The 27375-nt window shown below is 38.7% G+C and overlaps 2 protein-coding genes across 2 annotated transcripts; one reads left to right on the top strand and one right to left on the bottom strand.

The window, feature by feature from the left end:
* The first annotated feature begins 683 nt into the window (after nt 1–683).
* Nucleotides 684–12009, top strand: LOC100893488 (calcium-binding protein SPEC 2C). Its single transcript, XM_030979695.1, has 5 exons — nt 684–834; nt 5726–5762; nt 8094–8394; nt 9077–9192; nt 10333–12009. The coding sequence occupies exons 1-5, from the start codon at nt 832–834 to the stop codon at nt 10371–10373; spliced, it is 498 nt and encodes a 165-aa protein (XP_030835555.1). The 5' UTR covers nt 684–831; the 3' UTR covers nt 10374–12009.
* Nucleotides 12010–14823: 2814 nt separating this feature from the next.
* Nucleotides 14824–27152, bottom strand: LOC100888048. Its single transcript, XM_011676531.2, has 10 exons — nt 26952–27152; nt 24292–24604; nt 23080–23354; nt 22359–22422; nt 21198–21470; nt 20425–20546; nt 19770–19914; nt 18828–19109; nt 17812–18069; nt 14824–17218 (listed from the first exon to the last, which is right to left on the bottom strand). Exons 2-10 carry the CDS (start codon nt 24500–24502, stop codon nt 16785–16787), a joined length of 2064 nt encoding a protein of 687 aa, XP_011674833.2. The 5' UTR covers nt 24503–24604; nt 26952–27152; the 3' UTR covers nt 14824–16784.
* Nucleotides 27153–27375: the final 223 nt, after the last annotated feature.

Below are 27375 nucleotides of genomic sequence, written 5' to 3'. Positions count from 1 at the left end.
TTCCCCAGCTAGGTTAGCAAAGGGCTTAGAAGTGATACCCTCGGTAGTTGAGGTCCCTGGGGAAGCTTTTTGTAAGGTCGAGGTTCTACTTGTCAATAAGAGCTCTAAGCAAATCACCATCCCTGGGAACTGCCCACTGGCTGATCTATTCATCCCAGAGTGGTGCCGCCAACCTCCCAATCAGGCCTCTACTAATGCTATCCATGCATCATCTTCTTCTACAAACGCAGAAATGGGCACCACCATTCCACATGATATTGATGTTGTGGACCTCCCTATCAGTTGGGGCCCCATAACCCCTGAATGGAAGGAACGTCTTCTACACCAGTGTAGGCGGAGGAAAACTGTGTTCTCCAGGCATGACTTTGACCTGGGATGTTCTGCCTATGCTGAGCATCAGATCAACGTCAACGACAGCACGCCATTCAGGGAGAGATCTAGAAGGGTAGCCCCTTCAGACTTGAAGGATCTGCAACAACATCTGCAGCAGCTACTTGACCACAAAGTAATCAAAGAGTCTCGAAGTCCATACGCTTCTCCAATTGTTCTTGTTCGCAAGAAAAATGGGAGTTTGAGAATGTGCGTAGATTTATACCATGGACCTACATGCTTACTCGTCTTAAAACTAAAATCAACAACAACATTCCTAGCATGCGATCACGTGCTTTATTTCGGGAGTTATCACTCTTTTCTGAATAAGACTCTTTGTCAACACTCCACACTTGCCACTCCTTGAAAGCAAGTCGACCAGAAGAGAGGTATAGCTGCCTGAGATCCAGAGAAATTTGTTTTCTATCTTCAATTTTGCCGGATCTGTCCCAATTTCTAAAGATGGTAAGTTGTTAAAATAATTTAATTTGATTTAATTTGATTTACCTTCCTGAATTGTGTTGCTGTCGGATATAGTTCCAAAATAATTTGGAGGTATTAATACACATGATATCAAATTCCTTTCAGGCATATTTTTGTCCCGAAACCCTGGTCATTTTATTCACATACTGTCATAGGTGTAGCCAGGGGGCACAAGGGGGCCATGCACCCCTATTCAGCCCCTAACCCCCCCCCCCCAAAAAAAAAAAATGCAGTACCTCAGGTTTCATGTATATGAATTGTATTCACCCCCGGACTCTTACGTGCGTTCGTGTCACTTGACCAGGCCGAAGCGTGCATGCACTGGCGTACTGATGGGGGGAGGGGGATAGTTACCCCCTCCAAATTAATACTCAAACGTGGTTATTTCTAATTCGATACCAGTGATTTATGTTGCTGAAATGACATAATTTTCCGGGATTTTTCCTCGCTTTTTAGTTAATTTAACTTTTTAATGCATATGTTGGTAAATTACAAATTACCAAATCAACAGTCAGGCAATAAATATGCTTATTTAGAGGTCTACATGCTTTTGGGGGCGGACCACACGCCAATTAGTGTCCTTTCAGTGTCACAAATAAGGTATCAAAATATGCTCATCTGGCTGTAATTAAACACCTAAAACCCCGAGCTTCCGGGGCTCTGCCCCCTGGACCAAACCAAGGGCCCTAAAGCGGGCCCCTGGATGCCCATCTGACCGTAATTTAATGCCTAAAATCCCTGAGCTTCCGGAGGCTCTGGCCCCTGGCCCCATGCCCATTAGTGACATGCCAGTGTCGTAAATAGGTATCAAAATATGTTTATCTGACCGTAATTAAATGCCTAAAATCCCTGAGCTTCCGGCGGCTCTGTCCATGGACCCCAGCAAGGGCCTTAAGGCGGGCCCCTGGATGCTCATATGATGGTAATTTAATGCCTTAAACCCCTGAGCTTCTGGGGACTCCGCCCCTGGAGCCCTCGCCAATTAGTGTCCTGACAGTGTCACAAATAAGGTATCAAAATATGCTCATCTGACCGTAATTTAATGCCTTAAACCCCTTAGCTTTTGGGGCTCTGCCCCCTCGACCTGCATGTCGATCCGTCACTTCTGCCCCCCCCCCTATTGAAAAATCCTGGCTACGCCTGTGCATACTGTATAAAGCATAATGGTTTCTCTATGGATGGAATCCACTTTCCATACATCGGCACGGTTGATACGTTAGGCAATAATCTGGTCAATAATCACTGCAGCAATAGTGAAACAGACTAGCACAATTCAAATCAGACTTATATTCTAGGGTTGAACTTACTTACAATAATATTACTTTATGATTTAATCACTTTTTTTCAAAATAATATTCCATCCTTAACCTACAAGTTTTGGGCTTTTCACTAAAAAATTTGATTCCTCCATTATCGTGTAAGATTTATCTTGGATTTTCCTTTCTAATCCAAAATTTCCCGAGTTTTGTTTGTTTGAATTTAAACAAATTATGCGATGATTTTGTTTCCTTTAAAAAACGGATAGTCCCTGAGATCGATATAAAATCCACTTTAAACATGGGGGAAAGGTGAAGCGCCATTTTGCACATGACGTGCTTGAACAGATCGCGCAAGCGCTCGAATTTCTAAAACCTATTTTTCTTTTTAACTCTCACTTTCTCCCCTGCTACTGAACGAGGTTATCCTAGATAACCCTAAGTTTTTTGTTGTTGCTTTCTATGTAGTTGATAATGCATGATTAAAAGAAATAGAAAGAGGGAGAGAGAACCACCATCATTATGCAATAGTTCAGGTTTGTGTACTGAACATTTTAAACTATTTTTTAGCGTCTCAACCCTTACAAAATAGCGCAACTATTTTTGAGGACAAGCATTATACTGATTCTGGCTAAAGAAAATGTGGAATCGGCAAAGAATTGAATCTATAAGATCGGATTTTTTTTAAAGAGGTATTCCCAAATGACATTATAATAAACTGTAAAATATAATGGACTGTTCTGTATTCATACAACTGATATTTATGATTTCTTAACGTGACATAGCTTCTTCTCCCCCTGTAAACGAAAAAGAAAACAAGGTTATTAAAAGGATCATGCGACAAACAATTATTGTGATTCAAATTGATGCAAATTTTCTTTTGAAGAAGCACTGCTTTTCACCAACTTTTACAAATCTCAGCCATGCTTACTGAGTTGTGACATTCCATTCAATTTGAAATACTCTTTGAAGAATACACTTCTCCTAATCTGACAGTAATCTGACAGCACACTGGCAGAATTGCAAAATGCCCTTTGATTAATATACGATACACCAGCCATGCTTACTGAGTTGTGACATTCCATTCAATTTGAAATACTCTTTGAAGAATACACTTCTCCTAATCTGAAAGTAATCTGACAGCACACTGGCAGAATTGCAAAATGCCCTTTGATTAATATACGATACACAGGCCCAGGGGCGGTAAACCGGGGGGGGGGGGCACGTCCCCCCTCAATTTTTTTAGGGGGATCTTCCCCCCAGAAATTGTTTAAAAGTGCCTTCGAACTGCACACTTATTACCGACAAAGTAAAAGTGAAGTGCAAAAAAGGGAAACAGCTTGGTTTTATACAATAGTTTTGCTATGGAATGTATTTTTTTTAATACAACAAAACTTCAAAAACCTGTGACGGGAGAGTCACTGCCGTCATCTTCGCCCCTCTCATTCACTTTGCTCCCTCGTCCCTTGATCTAACGTACTGATGGGGACGGGGAGGGGGGCTTGGGGCAGTTGCCACCCCCAAATAAAATTCAAACGTTTTTCTCACTCTTTTGTATGCGTTTATGGAAAATGACAAATCCCCAAATTTAAAGTCAGGCAAAAAAATATGCTTATTTAGAAGCCTACATGTCAGAACCCGTGGAAGCACAGGGGTTTTTAGGCATTTTATTACGGTCAGATGGGCATAATTATTATTTGTGACATGCACTGGCAGGCCACAATATTTTTGTTGAATGACGTAAACCATAGTCTGAAGCAATATTTCATTCAAATGAGACTTGCTAAAGATTAGATCTCTACATCTTTTCCTCTCACATGATTCTAAAGTTTGTGGCAGATTTGTTTTGTAGAGCAATATATTTAATCAAATATCGCGGAAAGTCCTGGACTTACCAAATAACAAGTATTACGCACGAATTTTGCAAAAGCAGTGAGTAATTGCTTCCCACAGGACGCAACAAAAATTCCCAGTTTGTTATCCGGAAGCTGGAGAAGAATCATTTTCGCATCGTATACTGGTTATAATTTCAATGATTCTCACATCTATCTATAGTGTAACAGTAACGACCATCTGTGACACTATATAATAAACGATGTGCATGAGAGTGATTTTGTTTGGTTAAAACTTTGACTGACAGTTCGTCTTCTACGCACGTGTATTACTGAATGGAGTGCTTTTAGCCATATTCTTGCAATAAAAGTGTATAATTTGTTATTATTTTGTATTTAACAATTAATATACGTACAAAAAAAATCTCTCGATGTTAGACCAACAAATCCACACAATTTAAAGCCAATCATGTCTATTTTTTCACATTTCGTCCTTGCAGTAAATCCCTTTACGCCTAAGCCTTCTAACAATGACAAACTTAAACTAATTTGTATATTCTATACGGTATAACGAGTCATTGGAAGGTGCCCAATTTTACTTCAGATAAGTGCCCCTTTTTATTTATAAAAGGTGCCCGTACCACATCTTACCACCCCTAATAGGTGCCCTCTCGTAATTGTCCCTATTCAAATCTGACAGGTGCCCATTTTCTTCTGTGATGAGTGCCATTTTTACTTCTGATAAATGCCCTTTTCTTGTTTAATAAGAGCCACTTTCCTTTCTCACCAATGGCCCTTCTCACACGTCTGATAAATGTCTCTATTAAAATCTCACAGATGACCCTTTCCTTTCGACATGTGCCCATTTTCCTTTGTAATAAGTGCCCCGTTCCATTTTTACAAGTGCCTCTATTCATCGCAGGTAGGTGAGTGCCCCTTTTTAGGTACAATACATACCCCTTACCAACTCTAATTTTCATTTCCGGTAAGTGCCCTTTTTAATATTTGAGAGGTGCTCCTTTAACTTTGTAATACATCTCTTTTAAGTGCACCCCTTTTTGACGCGAGCCCCTATCCTTTCTAATTCGTGCTATTTTCCTTCTGATAATTGCCCCTTTTCCTTTGTAATAAGTGCCCTTTTTTCGTTTCTGGTGAGTACCCCTTATAAGAGTAGTGCGCCATTTTGACCTTTTTTTTTTACCTTGACAGGTGCTCCTTTTTTCTAATAAGTGCCCTTTTAAATTTGGATGTGTGCCTACTTTTCCTTTCATCATAAAATGTGCTCCTAATTTAAAGCGTCTAAGAGCAACTATTCTTCAATTTCACCCGAAGCTCGCTTGCTACGCTTGCTCGTGAAAATGAATTTTGTTTCTTAGTAAAGATCTTTTCAGTTTTTCAGGATCAGGATTGTTTCTCCTCTTTATAAGATTTTTTTTTCGCACTGCGCCCCAACAAATCTTCAATATTTTGCTCGCTCGCAAATAAATATTCCGACCATCACACCCAACTGCACAGTATCTTGGACCATGTAAAGAGAGAAACAAAAACGAAATCATCCCCATCAATCTTATCTCAATGTAGGGGTATAAGGGCCTACCAATGTTTAAAAATTGTATATTTTCGCTTTGAGGTTTCCCTTTGTAGGAGACCCCTCTTTTTCTCTAGAAAGTGCCCAGTTTTGTTGGTGTATAATAAGTCAATGAAGCAAAATACGACATTTCACCACGTAGATCGCTCATCGCTAATAATGTTCTTTTAATTTTGTTTATATCTTTTTCATTACAGGCAGCTAACTTATTGTTTTCCAAAGATCAAATAAAAGGTACGAAAAATAAAAGTCCGAATGTTTCAATTTTTAAAGTGGGAGACCAAATCTATAACAAAAGGGTAATATAGGATTTCCCGGCCAAATTCGCGAGTTTGTCAATTAATTTGTTTTGCGTTCAAATTCGACGGTTTTAGTGCAGTCAGGTATATCTCGGGTTTATATTCCCTTTTCTAGTTTGGAATTTTCGTTAGAATCTACGTATGTTTCATTCAAATTAATGAACAATGCGCTTCTTTCGCTATTTGGTCATTCGATTTGGCGCAACACGATTTTCTGACAACGCGACGGTGTACTTTTAGCATTCTAATTCATTTGTAGCATTCAAATTAGCCCCACCTTTCCCGGGTATATGAACATGTCCGTGCAGAAATGCCATATCCCTTGATTTCGCCCCTTCTTTACTTTATGTCTGACTTTACCCATCTTCATTGTCCTGAAATTGAATGGAATAATAGAATATAACCCCAATGGCAAATCATGCATTTTAACTGCATTATTTAAAAACTGTAAAAGTTTGTTGCAATTCTTCCCCCTAACATTCCTAACTTGAATAAAAAAATATTACGAATACGAATGACAGGTGTTAATTTGAATGATAAAAATTATGCTTCGACAAGTGAATGTTAATTTGAATGCTAGTTGAGCAGTTTCTAAATTGAATGACAGATCTATGAAACCCTTCGACCAAAATCCTAAATTAAATACAAACACTGGAAAATTGAATGATAATTGGCATGGCAAAGCCGATCTGCGCTAACTTAAATGAAAAGTAAATGAATTCAAATGACAAACACGCGAATTTGGCCGGAAAATCCTATATAAAACAATTTTAAACATGATACTAGTAGTGCAATTGAAGGGTAAGCTCTCGAAGAGCATCAACAGAAAATAAGATCACGAAAGATGTGAAAATAATAGCTGGTCTTCTCGGATAAACAAAATTCTCGTTAACATGAGAGGATATTGGTTGGTTGGCTGGTTGGTTTGTTTGGTGCTAAGAAAGCATGTGTGTGCTTGTAAGTAAGCAACCAGGGGATCTACGGCTTTCACTCCCTTCCGAGTGACTCGGTAATAAGGATCATGAATGCCTTACCAAAAGGCACATGCGTATCGACTTGGTTTGGAAAACGGGACCTCCCGGTTAAAGATAAAGACCAGTTATGGTCATGCGATTGCATTATGAAAGAAACGTTGTGGAATCGATCATAAAAGATTGATCATCTAGCATTTAAGTATTGGTGTGTACTGCAAGGTTCTGGAATCAGCAAAATGATAAGAAATTTGGCCCAGTCTTTGTAAAGTTACAAGCACTGTACACAGAAAGATGTATATGGGACTACGCACACGTGCGCGACACCGGTGCGTTTATCTCTCACAGTCCAATAGAAAAACTAATTTACCAAATAGGCGATTTCCCGGCAAAATTGTTATCATCATGTATTAGTCAAAACATATTCTTTCACATGATTGGTAATAAAGAGCTTCCATTTCATTTTTTGAAATTGGGGCGTTTCCAATACTGGTTTTTGTTTTGACTAATACATGATGTATTAGTCAAAACATATTCTTTCACATGATTGGTAATAAAGAGCTTCCATTTCATTTTTTGAAATTGGGGCGTTTCCAATACTGGTCTTTGTTTTGACTAATACATGCTGATAACAATTTTGCCGGGAAACCGCCTACTAATTGATATATTTGGTAAATTAGTTTATATATTGGACTGTGAGAGATAAACGCACGTGTCGCGCACGTGTGCGTAGTCCCGTATACATCTTTCTGTATACAGTGCTTGTAACTTTACAAAGACTGTGCCAAATTTCTTATCATTTTGATGATTCCAGAACCTTGCAGTACACACCAATACTTATATGCTAGATGATCAACCTTTTCTGATCGATTCCACAACGTTTCTTTCATAATGCAATCGCATGACCATAACTGGTCTTTATCTTTAACCGGGAGGTCCCGTTTTCCAAACCAAGTCGATACGCATGTGCCTTCTGCTTTACCACTGAGCCATCACACCTGCTTGCAATTTGAAGATTGCAATATTGAAGTAATCAAAAGAATAACGCCTAAGGAAAAAACAAATTCTTATTCAATCCAAAAATTTCTAGTCAATTATAGAAGTAATTTGCTTTCAAGAGGAACGACTTTGCTTTTGTTAGCAATTGCCAGTCTTTTGCTAGTTTACATGTATATCAATATAATATGTATATTACTCGATCTTTCCTTTTTACCTCTCTTGTTCCTTATCTCCTCTGTTTTACTGGCACCATATCTGCACTTTATTTTTTAATCTTTTTTGTTACCTCTTTGTAGAAATCCGGGAAAAATTCTCCACATTTGTCACGGATGGCAATAGCACCATCTCTAAAGAGCTCTTGGTTCCAGCGTTGATAGAAGTGGGTCAATACCTTACACAGACCACGGAGGAGGATTCGTCTTCTGGGCTTAATCAAGTGCTCGAGTTTACATTTGAGCGTGAGTTCAAAGTGGAGGAGACTATTGAATTTTCTGAGTTTTTGACGATGGTAGCAGAGCAGACAACGTATACTGCTACAATGAGACCATACTACACAGCTTTCTTTGCCGTTGACACGAATCGCGACCGAGCCCTCAGGTGAGTTGAACAGTGATAGTGATAGGGTAGTCTTAAGGGGTGCTTTCCGTGTCTTTTATGAGGATGGCAATATATTTATCAGGTAGATTTGAAGAAGAAGAAAAAGCCAATGGATTGTCTGTCCAAGTTTCCGCTGTTGGAGAAATGTGGACAATCATGGAATCAATTTCTTGCTAAAGACGAGGTTAAACAGCGTGTTAGGATACCCACTCCCTGAAGTTGCCCCTCCCGCTCCCTCCTTCCCTTCCCCCGCCCCGCCCCTCCCCCTCCCCCGACTCTCTCTAAAACTATCAACCAGACAATTATAGCTCCAATGCAAATAGAATATTTGTTTTAGGGATGACAAAAATATCCGGGTATCAGTAAATTTGTATCACGGGTTAGTTGTCCGGATGGTTGTGTGTTTGTAGTTTTTGCCCGGGTTATGATTGTCCGGATGGATGGGGATGATTATTGTGATTGTTTTGCTTGTACAAGAGTAGATCAACTATCATAATTTTATTTTCTATATGGTATTGTCGAGAACAGATTTAGCACCTCTATGCTGGATCAGTATTCATTACATTTGAAATTAAGCATATTCGATGATAATTTAGTCAATGACTTCAATGGAATGATCCAAATTCGGAGAAAGTGAACTGAAAAATAGTTGCTATTAACTTTGTTAATTATTTGCTTGCAGTGAAGCCGAGTTGCGTAAAGCGCTTTCAACCACTGATCCACCGATGAAGGAGGAGGATATCGATGCATTGATCAAGAAAGCCGGCCTTAATGAGGCCGGTAAAATCGATCTAACAGGTGAGTGCATTGAATGGATGATGTCAGTGGCATAGTGTAACCAACCCATCGAAGGGGAACTGGAATGATATGGGGAGGGGCACCGATCTTACTCGTAAGATGAAATACGAATTTGAAAGGCTGCTGCTCAGAGGAAGAGTATGGGAGGGGGTTCAGGAGTCTTCTTGTCTCGTCCCTTCCCCCCCCCCCCCCCCCCCAGTTTCAAAACCTCACAGTCAGCTGAGAGTATACACTGATTCTTATGTACTACTAAATGAACCTTCCATAATTGGTCCCAAACATCTTTTTTTCACCGTTAAATCGTATGGCCAGTACTCGAGTTTGCCTATAATCTTCAAAATATTAAAAGCAGTTCTCATTCGACGTCATTTTGTATCGCCTGTTTAGCGGAGCGAGACATATAGGCGTCACTATATCCGGTGTCGTTGTAGTTGTCGTCGTTGTTGTCATCGTTCGTGTTCTTGTTGTCGTCAACACTCATGTTGTATTCGCAATAACTTTGTATAGCTTCGAGGTAGGATCACCAAATTCAAACCCCAGGTACATCTCTTGAAGGGGACAGATCAAGTTTGAAAATGGGTCAAATCTGAATGAGGTCAAATGTCAAAGGTCAACTAATTTTTCGTAAAAAACACTGTACACGCAATAATTGAATAAAACGATGATCCACTACAATTTCATCAAACTTGATATGTACCTTAGTAGACCTTATGAACAACGCACAATCTCAAGATGATTTCGGATCGCCAGGTCAACATTTATGTCATGTGAGAAACATTGCACTTAAGGGATATTCAATCAGAGGCAGAGGCATAATTTTCAATCGTGCGCAGTTGAATATTTTTATTTTATTTTTTATTTTGTTTAATACCATAGGTTTTAAGATCGTATTAGCAGCATTCTTAAGTAGTGTTCTCTCATTTTCCAGGGATAAAGTCTCTGCAACATTAACATTATTGCTTTGCGTAAACTGCGAGAATCAAAATTTACAATCTGAACTTCTGAAAGCTCAAAATGATATGCTTTCCATATGTGTATTGAGTTATTATTCGCATGGTGAGACGCATGCGAGACAACGTTTGGAGATTGCCTTATTTCTTTTCATTCACAACATATTTTTTCTCCTTTTCTAATTTTCAGCATTCGTTCGTGTGATTCAGGATTCTTTTCTGCCACAATGATGAGTGCTTCTACTTTAACATCGACAACTTGTCCTTTTTATTCTTCTTGAGGAATATGTGGGAGAGGGCCATATAATCGTCTCGCATCATTTTTCTTCTCTTGATTTCATTATGTTCCGATGATTTTTTTTTTTTGAGCCGTCACTTTTTGTTTTGTTTTGTTTGTCTTTTTTCAAAGCTTGGTTCGAATTCCACTTCAATTTATTTCTTTACATTTTTTCATAATACCGAGGGTGTTTTTAAAATGTTTGTGTACTCCTTCCAGGAATAAATGTTGCGTTTTTCCTCATCTGAAAGCCAACTATTGGTATCGCATTATTTGATACCTTTGACATCATGATTTTGTTTATTGTTTTTTAATTGTATCATCGTGACCATGGTTAGAATGGAGGTCGACTAAACACCAAAGAATATGCATGTCCGAAAAGTGACATGGTATACAAGGGATAAGAGGAATTTAACTTTCTTAAATCTTGATAGGCGGTAAAAGCACTTATCTAACATTACTTTAATGATGTGGAGGTGTCGTGAGTGATTCACTTGACTCATTGAATTAAATTGAATGGTCTATTGAGCATACTTCAATAGATTGTTATTGATTGTTATACATGTACTTATTTTAATCTTACAGTTACAGGTACAGCTTAGAGTTAGTTTATTATGCTTTTATCAACCTTGCAGGTTACATGTTACTCTTAGAGTTTAGATTGTTTGTACGTACTGTAGGCCTAGTATAGTTTAGTTATACTCTTTGTAAGATTTGTTGTCATTATACTCATCATGTTTATACTCCCTATATATCTATGTAACATATGTTTTATGGACCTCTGCCTTGTGTAGTTGAGTCTGAAATAAAGTTCTGAATTGAATTGAATACTGAAAATGGCAGCACGAAGGCTGTTTTACAGTAAAGCACATGAAACAAAAAGCAAAGTTAAAATAATTACTACATAACACTTGCGAGAATACAGTCAAAGATTTAATTAATAAGATAAAACGTTATGACAAAAACCCCTCTAAATCTGGACCTCTAGGAAGATAAGAGCCATTAACTTAATGACTCTAAATATAGCTATTCATCCGTATTATTTTTTAAGTAATTAATTTTTGTATTAATGTTCAGTATATGTATTGTGTTTGTTTATACGGAAAATCAAACCAAACCAAACCAATCAAAGGCTTAAGAGCCCGACACTAACGTCCTTTGGCAAGGTATTAATATACATTTGCCACTCTCCACCCAGGTATTAATGTGTACCCGGTAATTGCTAGGGTAATGGTAATTGCAGGGCCCGTAGGAAGAGCATTATTAATACTGATGTTGCTACCCTGAGTTAACAAAATTAATATTTATATTATTATTATTATTATTATTATTATTATTATTATTATTATACGACAATATCACTTACAGTAAAGTGGAGAAAATGGGTATATGTAAACAATTATATATGGGGCAATTTATAATCATGCAATGTTCACTAAATAAAAATCGGCTAAATAATACTCTGATATTACTACCCTCCATTTTGTATGTTGTCTTTGAAAATTAATTTTCATAGTAGTTTTGGGAAATGTACATCCTTAATTCATGTAATTTATTTGCTGTAAAGAATAAATCATGTATTTAAACAAATATATCACAAACGTTACTCGCTTCGTTGACAAAATGGTAATGACAGCGATGATGATGATAATGACGATGATGATGATAATTATGACTGTCCTCCTCAAGGTTTGCGATTCAATCATTGTGATATATTATTATAAATATGAAATAAAATTTACACAAATAAATTATCTAATATCCATTAGTAGTAGTCACTCTATGCAGAGCGAATTTATTTCATTTTACACATAATATAAACAATGACAATATAATCCAAATAAACAACATATAAAACAGGAAATTAGCATTGAAATATCTTTGACAATTCTTTTTTTAGTCTTGTAAAGTAAAATTATTTAGTTACAGGAAATGAAAAATGAACTTTCTTTGAAGCATTGCTAGTTTAAGGTGTAAGTTCGCACAATAATAATTTAAACTTTATACATTCATAACTGATTTTTGACAGATTACGAAGTCAAAGAAATATGACGGATAAATACAACGAAACAAAAACAAATAAGAACAGTGACAGGATGACAAGATGAGGATGGTATATAGATGAAGAAAATAGGAGTGAGAGAGTAACAAACAGGAAAAGAGGGAAAACGGCAGAGAAAGAGAGAGACAGAGGTAGAAAGAGTGAGAGAGAGAGAGAAAAAGAGAGAGAGAGAGAGAAAAAAGTAGGGAGGGAAAGAGAGGGAGAGGGGAGAGAGACAGATAGACAGAGAGGGGGAATCATTTTTTTAGTATAGTATCATAATTTATGGAAACAAATCATACACGAGTCACAATTACGATGTGTATGAAACAGGATGAACGGTGGTTCTACCGCTGGATCGGGATTTCCGTCAGAGTCCATCCATCGTTCTTGACGATATTTCATTTCTTTTCATTTATTTTCATATTTCTCATGTTACATATACATTTCAAATAAAGTACAAGGTATTTTTTCAATGATACATAATGAATAACATAAAGATAAGTGGCCAATATAGAGTACTGATTTAACTAAGAGGACATTTTTTTTTTTTTTTGGGGGGGGGGGGGGGGGGGGGTTCTCGAAATTTGAAAATTTAACATTTGGCTCCGTTGGGGGGGGGTAAGGTCACCTTTTTAGGTCAGCCATGGGATTATCTTTATTATTATTTTTCTTTCTTTTTTTAAATTAAAAAAAAAAAAAAAATTAAATCTAAAGGGGGGGGGGTTTACACACATACAAATACCGAAGGGGGTTTAACCCCCCAAACCCCCCCCCCCCTGTGTACGCGCCTGGTTGTTTTTATACGCTCAAGGGGAGGTTACGAAAACAACTATGTCTCGAAAATTAAAGCAGTCATTATTACTTTTATATACTGAAAAAAAAGTCAACTTATGACACCACCTTGGCTTTAACACAAATACAAATACCGAAGGAGGTTTATCATTATTATTATTTATTTTATTTTTATTTCTTTTTTAAATAAAAAAAAAAAAAATCTAAAGGGGGGGGGGGGTTACACACATACAAATACCGAAGGGGGTTTTACCCCCAAACCCCCCCCCCCCCCCATTGTGTACGCGCCTGGTTGTTTTTATACGCTCAAGGGGAGGTTACGAAAACAACTATGTCTCGAAAATTAAAGCAGTCATTATTACTTTTATATACTGAAAAAAAGTCAACTTATGACACCACCTTGGCTTTAACACAAATACAAATACCGAAGGGGGTTTAACCCCCCCCCCCCCCCCTGTGTACGCGCCTGGTTGTTTTTATACGCTCAAGGGGAGGTTACAAACACAACTATGTCTCGAAAATTAAAGCCCTTTCGTGCCCTACCAGGCGATGGAAGATTATCTCTCCCGTCATTGTTCTCGCTCGGGACTTGGTGTTAATTTTTCACCTTTCTTCGCAACCCGCGCACAAAATAATCGGATCTTTTGACAATATTTTGAGAGTACTTCAACCAAATCAAGAGAAAATTGTGTGACAGGGTATTTTTTGGATCACTCTTTCAAATGACGGTCACAGAATTTTGAAAATATGATTGTAATCTACAGATATTAAAGGCGGTCCGGGGAAATTGGTCACGCGCGATGTATGGTCAATGACCTTAGAAATGTAACTTGTATGTTCACGGTGTGTCCATAATTATTTCTATCGTGGCCGGGATTAAACTGCGTAAACCGTGTATACCTTCTAAATATGAATCGATATGAAGTCGAGAATCTGGTACCATGCACTACTGCAAAAAAAAAAGAATCTGAAATTATCTTCCGCCCAAATTCTTCTAGGAATTTGGCTAGAAAATATGACAACGTTGTGGGTACATCACTGTATCGACTATTAAACATTAAGGAACAGGGAATAGTCACGGTAGACTTAAACGACAGAAGAAAGAAAATATAAAAGAAATGTAATTTTAAAAAACCTATCCTCTCTAAAAAAAAAATCGAGTGATCACGGACGTTACTCCTCTGGAGAGTGAAAATGTAGTGAAAAAAGAGTGAACATTCACTCTTTTCTTCTTAGAGAGCACTCTAAAATCAATCGATTTTCACTCCTAAACAAGTGATCGCGGACGTCACCCCCAAGAAAGTGAAAATAGAGTGAAAAATCACTCTCTTTTTAAAGAGAAGGATCTGATCAGTTTAACGGTCTATGCAGGGCATACAAAAGTGACTATTCGTTAAAAGTTGTTTAAATGCTTTTAGGCAGTGGTTTTGCTGTTTTATCATCCCGGTTGAAAAGGACAATAACCAGGCAACTAGTTGCATGCAGTATACCAATACACATCAGAATTATTGTACACATCTTTCACGCAAAATAATATTCACACAAATAAGAGTCAATAATGTTCATGCTTCGAAGGTATTAGTGTGCATTTATTGCCAAAGCTGGGGCCCACATAATATAACGTAATGCAATTTATTGCACAAACAAATATGGAATACTGACATTTTCTCATTGCAAATTGTAATAGCACAAAGACAACACACCCAACAGCAATGTATACATTTTTTTTTGTATATATGTTTGTTTTTTCGGATCATAAAAATAAAAATAAGAAATGCATCTCTCTAGAAGCTGGACGGAATTATTCTAATTTTCTGCTGAGATATATACACAATCTTTTCATAGAACACTGTAGAAAATAAATTTCAATGGGATATTTACACCATTCCTTTTCCGTAAATGATGACAGAACTCTAATAAAACCAAACTGTTGTGACAAGGCAAAGTAGATTACCTGCTTGGTCACAAAGACTCACACATTGCAGTGTTTTATTGATTTTGTCAATGAAATAAGAAACATATATTAATTTTGTCGAACTGCTCATGCACATAATATTAACAACATATTATCGAACGTATGTTGTATTTTCATCTCAGAGATAGTAATTACGAGTTTACTGAACAAAAAGTAACAATTAAAACACGACATCACGATATCTTAATATAAGTTCGAAAATCAAGAAAATATCTATAAAAAAAAAGGATTGCTCATAAACGAAATATAAATTAGGCCTGTGATCTGGAGTGCGTAAATTTAGAACAAAATCAGGCCTAAAATCTGTTGTGCGTAAACAAATATTCCTATGTCACGATCTAAAACGTATTATTTTTAATGTCTCCATAATAACCGACAGCTGTTTACTTTGGTACCTGTACAAAAAGAATATTGGTATTATATTTTACATTAGAAACGTGGACGATATATTAAATAACGGTTAAAAAGAACAGAAAGAAAGAGAAGGAGGGAACAAAAAAATATGACGCAAATTCAATGCTATTGTTCATCATGCATGGAGATCCGAAACTTTAGCATGTTTTGTTTTCTGCTCTTGATCAATGATTATTTTGTACTGAATATGTATATCATATAAACTGGTCTTTGGCTTAAAGTTTTCCATGGATTAGTTTACCTTCTCATACTCGGTGCCATTGTGTGTCGTTGACTGCAACAAACAATATAATTATCCAAAGAATAGCTATAGGCTAAGGATTGAAAAATCATACTGTTCTCACGTAATAACTAGTCAGTTGGCGAGTTGAATAGGGTTTTGACAGAGAGCAAAATTTTGCAGCAAAACGTCGCAATGACTATAAACCAAGTAAACACAAACGCACACCCATCAATTAATTCACCTGAACATAACTATCTTCATATCAGCGTATCAAGTTGAATATGGTCACAAAGGACGGATTTATATGGGAACATATTGTCCAATATTCAATTTTCAATGATCAAAGCTCGTTCAATATTGATATGTAACTCGCTTCCCTGATTACATCTTCCCATGAAACGAGACGATTATTTTAATACACACTGATTCATAATGTTGAATACTCTGATTAATATGCATTCATGCTTTCAATATTATAACACTGATTACACAGCAGCTTCCGTAAATTGGCAACGTCGGAAGACTTCGATCACACACAATTTTAGTAGTAAAATGCGTATTGGGACGTACACACTTCAAAAGCAGCAGCAAAATTTCAAACGTTCTCCAAATCGAGAATTTTTCTCTTTTATTGTTAAACCAATGGTGCCTTAAACCTTAACATTTTTCGAAAAAGGATATCAACATCTTCTATTTGTTTAATTGAATAGCATCCTTTTCATCAGTTCAAGTCAAAGATGGAACCGATTATGAATATAAAAACCATTCTATTTATTTCCGCTGTTTTTAAATCAAGTTTGTTTTAGGTTATCAATCAACAAATCAATTGTTTGAGACTTTCCATTATAATGGACGATACAGACATTCTCACTTTCTGAAATGTGCCTTGACTGTTGCTAGGCAACGTGACCATTACGTCACTCGATCTCTTCAGGCTCCATCTCAGCTCCTCCTTCCTCCCTCTCAGCTCCTCCTTCCTCCTCTGGGTACTCAGACCCCACCCCATCAATGCCCCCGTAGGGTCCTTCATCTAACCTCAGGGTCGTGCAGTAGTGCTGTGACCTCGAGACGTCCAACAAGGTCAGCGCCGCGCGTTCGAACCCGCACGCGATCAGGCGATTGCAGAGCGCGCCCGTGGAGGAAATGATCCGGCGGTCGCGGCAGAGCACGAGGGCCCTGGAGAGCTGCTCCTGCGGGTCACGGAGCTCCCGTTTGATCTGGGCGACGGTGCGGTCATCGAGTCCCTGGATGAGCTGGGATGGGATGTTTTGGACGATGGAAGGCCACTCGTGAGCTCGGCTGACGTGGATCCACGACCCGACGTACCGCAGACAGAATTCATTCATTGCACCTGGAAAAAGATAAATAAAAATATCTTTTGAATATATTTTTTAATGAAACCTCAATATTACAAAATAATACTTCATCATCAAAATTGTTTTGTTATGGTACAATAGTCCATATACCGACGTGTTTATGTTCGTGTGTGATTATATTTCTCGTCATTCATGCTATTACAGCGCATAGAGAAACTCTTGTTTTTTTTTGCACTTTATGAATATTGTATTATTTATTTATTAATTTATTTCATATTGGGTGTCGAATGGAATCCAAGGTAGGCCTAGCTTTGTCTTTGCACATCTCGGAGAAACTCCTGCTTTCGGGTTTTCAAAAACACTCCTGGCGTTATTGTAAGATGAGTATGATAAGAATTGGATAATAATGATACGATAATAAAGGATTCCATGCATCACTCTCACTAGCTGTCTTACTAATATGTGCCGAGTTTTGCCGAGCAAGCTCATCATGGTATATCTCGACACTCTACTCAGCAAAATATGAAAGGGGCTTGCGGCTTTCATCATCATTTCAACATCATCATCATCATCATCGCCACCACCACCACCACTACCACCACCACCACCACTAACACCACCATGTTACCTTTCGAAATGTCCACTGATCCCAAACGGTCGATGACGTCGATGGTCGCTCCAAGCTCGGCCTTGTCGAGTGCGCTGATGAGCTCGGTGTGAGACGCGTACTTCCCGCGGGTATCTTTCCAGCGTGTGAGCAGACGATAGCCCAAAAGTGCAGCTTCCGGTCCCGCCGGAATCTTCATAGGGGCCGTATCGACGTGGAGCTCGTCTGCCAATGCTTTCATGCTATCGGTGGGGATAAGCGTTGATATGTAGCGAAGACCTGAATAAGGAAAAGAAGGGGGAATGATTAATCCAATCCAATCCAATCCAAAAGATATTTTATATAGCGCCTTTTCCTTGTAGTTACAAAGCGCTGCACACACGCTCCACAATGTTAGGGCCACTTAAAAACAAAAGTTAGACACTTCTCAGAGATCAGATTAAACGTGTTTCCTTTGCATACAGACAGAACCAAGTCTTTGAAAATGTTATATCTCTTTTCACACCGCTAAACAGAATCAACATTTAATACTTTAAAGCGACTAATAAATTATTGGCCAATTGTGATGATGTTTTTTGTTTTTGTTTTTGTTTGTTTCGTTCTTTGGTCGGTCTGTTTGTTTGTCAGGTGTCTGTCTTGTTTGGTGTAACTAGTGTGTAAAGGATAAATCAACGTTCATGCCACATTCATTTTCTCATTTGAATGAAAATGATAAACCACTTTCATAGAGATGGATTGTTGTATTCCCATTTAGTTTACCGTAACTCATACGAGATGAAGAGATTGGCTGTCCTTACATAGGTACACAAAATAATTAGGCAGCTGTCGAGAATATGGGCCTGAAACAAAAGACTAAAGGCAGGGCCGAGCACTTCGGAATATACTAATAGATTTCGTCATAATATCTACCTTTCTTTAGAAATCTAGCCATCTGATTGGTCGAATTTGGAGTCGTGATTTTAGCCGTGCCCGCCTAACGGTCAATAGAAACAGCGATGCCTTTCATAGCAGTCAATATATCTTTATTATGTACTTACGTTTATCGTCGATCAGGACTTCGTCGAGGATAGCCGGGTTCTGTCCATAGCCAATGTCTTCCATATGAGCCATCAGATTCTCGTACGACGCCCTCGAGTCCTCGTCACCGCCCTTCTCCTTCCACATGACGAGGGCGTTGAGCAGGTAGAGACGCTTGTTGAAGTCCAAGCCGTACTCCCGGGTGATATGGCGCTTTTCGTCGTCGGTGAGACCGAACCTGTCGACGAGGGCGCAGATCTTCTCTCGGCTAATGTCCTTGGTGACCGTCCGAAGCATGACGACTACGAGAAAAAAATGGAGTGAATTCGTTAGCATTATTGACTATTGCTCATGTTCAAGCTACTCTTCATCGTCGCCGACGTCTGTTACATTGTTAGGTTCATCTTTTCATTTTGCCATTTCATCGTCATGTCTGTTTGTCCCTTTTTCATTCTACATTTCTTGAATATAGTTTTATTTTAATATTTCCCCTAATTTTTGTCATACCCCCCTGCGTCCGATGTTTCTTGTTTGACTCATTCCTTCTCCTACCGTTCACTGTCATTCTCACTCTTTATCAATTTATATAATATTCTCTATTATTAATAATTATCCTTTTACGGTTTGTTCTCAGTCTGTTTGATTATTGTTTTCTTTCTTCTACTAACACTATGAATGGCTACACTTTAATTCTTTTAACCCGTTTTCCCTTCTGTTCAACAATTTTCTATTCAATAATTATTCCTTCCTCCTTTTTATCCTTCTTCTCTCATTGTATAATTCTTCTGAGATTTTCGTACATGTATAATCTCAGTATAATTTCTTTCTCCTAGTATCAATATATCCTTTTTCTTTCTTCCCAAGTTCTTTGTTTTACTTTATTTTGGAGGTATATATATCTGTAAATGTTATCTTTCTTCCCTTCTATCCTACTCTTAATTTTTTGTAGAAAGATAACTCACTATCCCTGACGTCGACTGACGTCATATCCGTGATCTCATCAGCAACCGTTGGGAGGCTGATGTAGCGTAGCGCCCTCAGCAGTAGAGAATGGTTAGCTCGACCTCGAAGTTTCTGATGTGTGTCTTCTCTCCATCGCCATATAATCTGTGATAGGGTCAGGTCATGGTAAATACTTTGAATTACCGAACCAATTGGTGAATAACCATAACAATTCTTTTTTTGATACATTATAGGTTGGATCGTGAAATGAACACACAAAATAAAATGATTATCTCCAAATCAATTACTTGGCTGATAATAACCAAAGTCAAACATTTTCAAAACGATCACAACTATTTTCGAAAATTCAGCTCAAGGGCAATATAAATAACCTATTGTATCCCAAACCATGCTCGGATTATCTAAGACGTCACTGTAATGTTTTGCATATTTCAATAGGTGATCCACAATGGTATAAATATTCCCTTAAGTGTTTTTCGAAAGTGGTTGCGATCATATTCTTTTTTGATTGAACGAATGAATTTCGCGTGTCGCCTTTTTAATACACTACTCTCAGGAACTGTTTAACCATCTTGCATGTATTCAGTTGAGTATGAAATATCATGTAAGCCTACATATTATGAAGAAAATGAATCAAGCTAGTTTAAATTATACCTGAAATTTAAACTCGGCCATCTCGGTATAGAATTTTTCCTTGACCTCGTCTGAGTTGACCTTCATCGCATCAGCAAGGGGTTGGCTGTCTGCTGGAAGCTGCTTGGCTATTCTTCGAAGACCTATCCGAAAACAAAATTACATCAAAATGTCTCGCGGTTCTGAATAAAAGATGCACATTAGGTTTTCAAAATGAAAGTAAAAGAATATGTATAAAGACACCATTCTGTATCATGATTCCACTGCAAATAATGATTTGCTTACATGGTTTTACCGAAAATATGGGTAAATGCCTAGAATATTTATTTCAATCACGTAGGAACGCTATCAACATCGTAAAGATCTTGTTCAAAAATGCATCTTAGTTTGCCAGTACGATATTGCCGCCATTATCATAATGAATGATATGGAAATAAAAAGGTTAAGGAGTTAAATGGAAAACAGGAAAGGAAATAGATCACTATATCTTTGACTCATGCATGGCTTTCGTTCCAAGTTTAATTCTTGTATAACACCGGTTGTATTGTTTCCTTGGAGTTTAAAAAAAAAACAGCAGGTAGGGGCAAATCTTCTTCTCCGTAGTATAATCGATGGGCAGAAGCATAAAAGGGGCATTGTATTTGGATGCATCGTCACTCCGACAAGCGAAGAGAAAACAAGTCGTCACATTTGCAGTTGCATTCTGAACTAACTGTCCTTGGCACGTTTTTTGTCAGTACTTATGTGTGCTTGAGTTATACCTTGATCCACCACGAACCATTATTTCAACTTACGGTTTTCGGTGAGGAGATTCCTGTTGAGCGTAGCCGCGGCAGACTTCATCTTGACCGCTTGGAAGGCCTCGATGAGCTTCTGGAACGTCGCTTTGTCCCCCTGCTCTCCCTTCCACTTGTCCAGGACACCGTACCGTTGTTCGTCGAAGTCGCGATGATGAGGGAGCATGCCGAGGTTGAGGACCTCGACCTCGCTGAGACCGAAGAGATGCATGCAGAGGGGCGTGACGAAGTCCTTGGGGATGTCCTTGGAGATGGTTCGTAAAACGACGTCTGAAATGAAGAAGAAAATGAATCGTATGTTGAGGATGGTGGAGAAGATTACGATGAGGATGAGAAGGAGGAGGATGAGGAAAAGGAGCACAAGGGCGAGGAGGAGGAAAACCATGATAATAGTAAAGATAAGGATAACAAGGGAGATGACACTAATGACAATGATTGTTATGAAACAAGTAACTGTAATAATGATAATGATGATTCCAGGCGCGGATCCAGGATTTCTTAGGGGAGGGGGCCCAACTTTTTTCATTTTCTGCTCCCGAAAATTTGAAAATCGCGCCTGCCGAAAATTCGCTCAGTGGGGGGGGGGGGGGGGTGTGGGGTTGGGGTATTTTTTTTGTTATTTTTTAATTATTTTTGCTCCCGAAAATTTGAAAATTTAAAAAATCGCGCCCACGAAATTTAAAAATTTGCCCCCCCCCCCCCAAAAAGGTAAAAATCACGTATTTTAACATGATTTTTTTTCTCAAGGGGGGCCGGGCCCCTGCCCCCCCCCCCCCCCCCCCCCTCGGATCCGCCACTGGATGATTCCCCCGCCCTCCCCCACTCTCCGGTAAAGGGGATACTTTTCACGCAATGAAGTCCGGCCCGTATTGACTTATACACACCGGAGATAGGGTGTGCTTTCAAAGGAGGGAACATGCATACGCATACCCTAAATAACACTGGGTGGTGATGATGCTTTTAGTCAAAATGGAGGTGATGAAAAAAATGATAATGATGAGAATGATGACAAGGATGATGATGATGAGAATAATAACAATTACGATGAGGATGGTAGAGGTAGAAGTAGTAGTGGAGGTAGTAATATTGCTACTTACTATATAATAAAGATTGTCAAATACTACGGGGTGACAACAAAACACAGAATAAATATTTTACCTTTCGTCAAATGATCGTCATCGTATGTGTCTTGGACGTCAGGGGGCGCTGGTACATCTCGATCCTGAAAAAGCATAAAGTTTCCAGTGAGTTGAGGATGAATAAGAAAAATTGACATTTCTCTTGATGAAATAATGATGCAATAAAGTAATCTAACCCACTTTCCCTTCTTCCTAAACTCCTCCATGTTATTCACCCATGTTTACATATCTTATCTGTCTCCACCCCTACCATCCATTCTAAATCCCCCTCTCTATCTCTCCCTCTCTCTTTTTCCCTCTAACTCTCTCTCTCTCTCTCTCTCTCTCTCTCTCTAATAATTATTATCAATATAAACCTCCTCTTCATCGCCCTTCTCCCTTCCTCCTCCTCCTCCTCCTCCTCCTCCTCCTCCCCTCCCTCCTCTTCTTCTTCTCCCTCCTCCTCCTCCTCCTCCTCCTCCTCTTCTTCCTCCTCCTCCTCCTCCTCCTCCTCTTCCTCCTCCTCCTCCTCCTTCTCCTCCTCCTCCTCCTTCTCCTCCTCCTCCTCCTTCTCCTCCTCCTCTTCCTCCCCTCCCACTCCCCTCCTCCTCCTAATTATCATCACCACTATCTGTTTCTATTTTTTTCTTCTTCTTCTTCAGTCTCTTCGTTTGTCAGTTTTTATATCCTTACATCACTGACAAATATATGTATAAATACACTGTTTATTTCTCGTTTCCACGTTCTTACAAGTAACTAACCTTAAAGAGAACCAATTTGCTTGACGATGCTATGTTTCCGAGAACGCTCTCCAGGTTATTCATAATGAACTGTCGACCGCTTCCTTTGTTGGTAGTGCCCGCGTTCAGAGTGACGCGGTGAAGCAGGACCTTACCGGCATACTCCGGTTGGTACCGACCGCGGTAAACTCCGGTTATGAAGAAATCCTTGCGGTTGGGACGGTTACGTATATACCTTACGAGGAAGCGATCTTTCCGGTAGCTGTTGTCCGTGAAAGTGTTGACCTGGATGTCACCTGGAGAATGGAAACAAATTGATGGCTATAGAATATTCTCCTGGGCCCCGTCTTACAAAGAGTTGCGAAAGTTTGCAGTATCCTATCTCTTATGTAGGCCTACATAGTTGCGATTGATATAAATTGCAAATAAGTTGCGATTGATATCAACTCTTTGTTACACAGGGCCCTGATGTTAACAATAGGGACTTTTAGATTCGCACCAAGACAATGGGGATTGCTACGGTCGACGTCCTTTTAATGCACTGCCTTGAATGGACGTCACACGTATCAGTCCACGCAAATCTAAAAGTCCCTATTAACACTTCTATAGACGACCAAGATTGTTTTGTTCATATATATTTTTAAATAATAATGATTTGCTGAAGAATAATTTATTATTATTAACCCAAAGTTTAGTGATCAAAATGTTTATCTTCATTTTTTTTTAAATCGTATTTAATTAAAACACACAAAGGAAATGAGTTGTTGATTTGGATTTTGTAATTTCAGTTTTGTAAGTTCAACGCACTTAACCAAAGTGGGGGTATCCAGCATATCTGTGTACGTCCCCTCATATCAAGTCTAGAAAGAAAAAGATAATCACTAAGACCGTCACGTTGGATCAACTGGCATGCAGGCTGCCTACAGCCTGGGCACATTATTTCGTCCCCAGGCCTTACCCCCCTTAAAGGCACACTGCACTACTTGTAGCTACTTGCGCCCTCTATATAACAAACAATGCCTAATCGGTGACCATTGGTCCCCCATGATCCTCTTTTTCTTATGTTAACTGAGAGCTGAGTTGATGAGATAACCACCCGTCCAGTGACCTTGAAGGGCAGTCTAATCCCTCCTGTAAACTATGGCAGATAAGCTTTAATAGTTAACTTAAAGTACAATGACAGGATATGCCACTAAATTTTAAACTTAAATTTCATGATGCTGAATGTCTTACCAAGTAGTCGTATATAGAAGGCCTCGCCCGTCAGCGCCCGAACGGGGGCGCTCCTGTTCGATTCGCACACCGAGTAGCCGTTCTCTGTCATCTGCTCGCACACCTTATCGTGGTCCTCGCCGTCCTTGACGAGGTGGGCGACGATCTCGGTGGGGTCGTTGTCGCGTTGGTGCACGACGAAACGAATCATATCACGCTTGGGATGAGGCATGGTTGCGGTGGTTGTCGACGGGGTTGTCGAGTCCGATATGGGTCAAAATGTTTTCAGTTATGCGTACTCTCTTTCTGATTACGCCGACGCACGAAGCATAACCTGAAAGTATAAGAAAGAAAGATTTGTTTGTCGTGGATCCGGGATTCTCTAGCCGAGGGGGCACGTATCCCCAAAAATTCTTTTGGAAAATTAGTAAATAGAAAAAAAGAACCCATATTTTAAAGCTAACGATGTGTAACAATAGATAGACGAAAAACATGTTCGGAGTCGCCCCCCCCCCCCAAATAAAAAAATCGACTAGATTTAGATCATTTTATTATGACTAGGGCAGTTCCAGTCTGCCCCTGGATCCAAGATTCTATACAATTCTTTAAAGACTCAGAGAAGGGTTTTATCAATTTTTGCAGGTGCCTTTAGGGTTTGATATTCAAAAGAGAGAGCAAATGAATACATCTTGGAATGATTTTCTCTAATGCGTGTCTTTTCGTTTTCTTTCTCCAATTCACCTCCCAATCCAATTTATGGCATTCACAGCACGCTGTACAGCCAGGGAGCCGATATAGGGCTTCACGTCAATAGCCATTCGGCTTTATAAACGTTTGCAGTCGTACTTCAAATGAAATACTACAGTAGCCTGCAAAGATGTTCTATCAATGCAAATCACAATAGAAGCTTTACACAACAATAGTTTCTGGTTTATACCATGGATCTGTCTCCCGCAACACGTAAACACGGCTGAAATGCTTTGATAGTTCTATTGCATTTTAGCATGTAAGTGTGGCAATGAAAATATAGTAGGCCAACAGATATGAGTGCATTATGAGTTGAAAGCAAAAGTGAATCTTTATGAACGTGACTTTAAGGAGTATTAATGCACGTCTGATCAAATATCTTTAAATTGAGGCATAACAACGTTTAACTGATACTTTAACAAATGGTCTTGTTTTGCTGGCTTCACTACATAAGTATACTATTAAACTTAACGTAATACTGCCGGCGAGTTTACCAAATTGTTTCAACATTTCAAAAAAAATATACGGACCGATATATAGCTGGCTACAAGCTGATCCTCTCTCATGAAAATGGTGTCAACAAATAGGAATTTTTTGCAATATTTTCAAATTTATCCACTCTTTTTTGCCCAGTTCAAAAAGATTGAAGTGACCCGTTTATTGTAAATCAGTAGTCTGAATGCAGATTGCATATATTTGGTGTTTACACGCCGAGAAAAAAAGATTTGTCCGACCTAGCAACACAAATGAAATTTGCATTTATATAACTATTGATGTATGCCTATGATAACTTACCATTAATACATTAACAGGTGAATATATTGGGTTCTCAGCAGTCAATTGACAAAGTGTGTTACATAATTATGATTACATTACAAAAATGTCTTGTTGGAATCATTCCAAATAAGTTACAGCGTTGTCTTTAAACTTGTTTTTTACATAATCTACTCATGTGATGCGGTTATGTTATAGCGATAGTTACGGGTATGCCTATTTGAAAATCAAACGAAAGTTCTGTAGCCATTGTTTCAAACCACATTAATTAACCACGCGCACGCAAGTATACAATATACATTGAAATATAACCGCAAGGTGGTTTTTATAACCACATGAATATTATGACATCTCGATAACTTGACATCACGAATTTCCCTGCAGGTTCTGTTTCTGTCCCATGTTCCAAAATAGCCTTGTTTCTAAGAGTAAACATAATAGAAGGTTCATAAATCATTTTTCGATCCACTTCTCTCCATGTTTACTTTCTGTTTTCTCTGCAAATACTTCTGTCGCAAAATGCCTCGAAACATTGCTCAATTTATCAAATACCTATGGCTGATATACTCCGTAGACTGAGTGAATAAATTCTGACAATTCTAAATATCTTAGCAACCATTTAGTATGAAACCTTCAGTGTAAAAAAAGGGGCATTACAAGGAAATTTTCTACCCCCCCCCCCCCCCCCCCCTCTCCGAATTTCTCTTCTCTCTTGTCACCATCTCAGTTTACTCTCTATCTCATTGTTTTTTTAAAAACAATTTAAGGAATGATATGGCATGATCAAGATGATGTGTTTTGATTGAGAACATAATATTAGGAATGCAATCGTATGGTATATACGCAGCCAATGACAATATTTGATGAAGTGGACTTGAATGTATAATCATTGATCATAAGATATTAATTCGCTGTAATCATAAATTATGTTGCTATACCGCATCCATACAGACCTACGTGACAAAGGTGGTTTCTATGTACTGATGTTCATACATTTATCAACCTTTTAATAGGCTAATTTTGCCACTTTGTAAGAAAGATAACTCTCACAACACAAACCACTTTCAGTTTCAACGGGAGATAGAATTCTCCACCGCATCTTATGAAGTCAAGTTTTCAAGATGATTTCATGAAACCGCTCTATTCCTCAAAAAACTTACCCGTTCCAGACGATTTCTTGACTCGATTTCCTCTATACTTTATTGAAAAGTTAAGTTATCCCGAAGAAATAGGCCTATGTGTACCACTTCATTGCCACTACCGGCACAGACCCTAGCAGCAGACAAACTAGAAACGTGAGGGTGTCTGTTGTGACTGTGCGAGAGTCCCCGGCGCGGAGCGTGACCCGCTGCCTAGTTACGAACACGACCTTTTCATTTTGAAAGAACCCCCTCACAATACCCCCCCCCCCCCCCTCCTTCACGTTATTCCCCACGATCTGTATCATCACTCTTTCTCTCATTGTGATCTTGGATTCGGGTTTTCATTCACGAATTTCATCGATCGGTGTCTTGGATTCTTTAGAAAATAACGGTGACCAATCTTCTTTACATGATGATAATGATTGGGAATCCATTGTTGAAA

Source organism: Strongylocentrotus purpuratus, unplaced genomic scaffold (genome assembly GCF_000002235.5).
Source record: "Strongylocentrotus purpuratus isolate Spur 01 unplaced genomic scaffold, Spur_5.0 spur5_scaffold_10, whole genome shotgun sequence".
Classification (NCBI taxonomy): Eukaryota; Metazoa; Echinodermata; class Echinoidea; order Camarodonta; family Strongylocentrotidae; genus Strongylocentrotus; species Strongylocentrotus purpuratus.
Note: the sequence above shows the minus strand (reverse complement) of the source record. Positions and strands in the feature narration are given on the sequence as shown.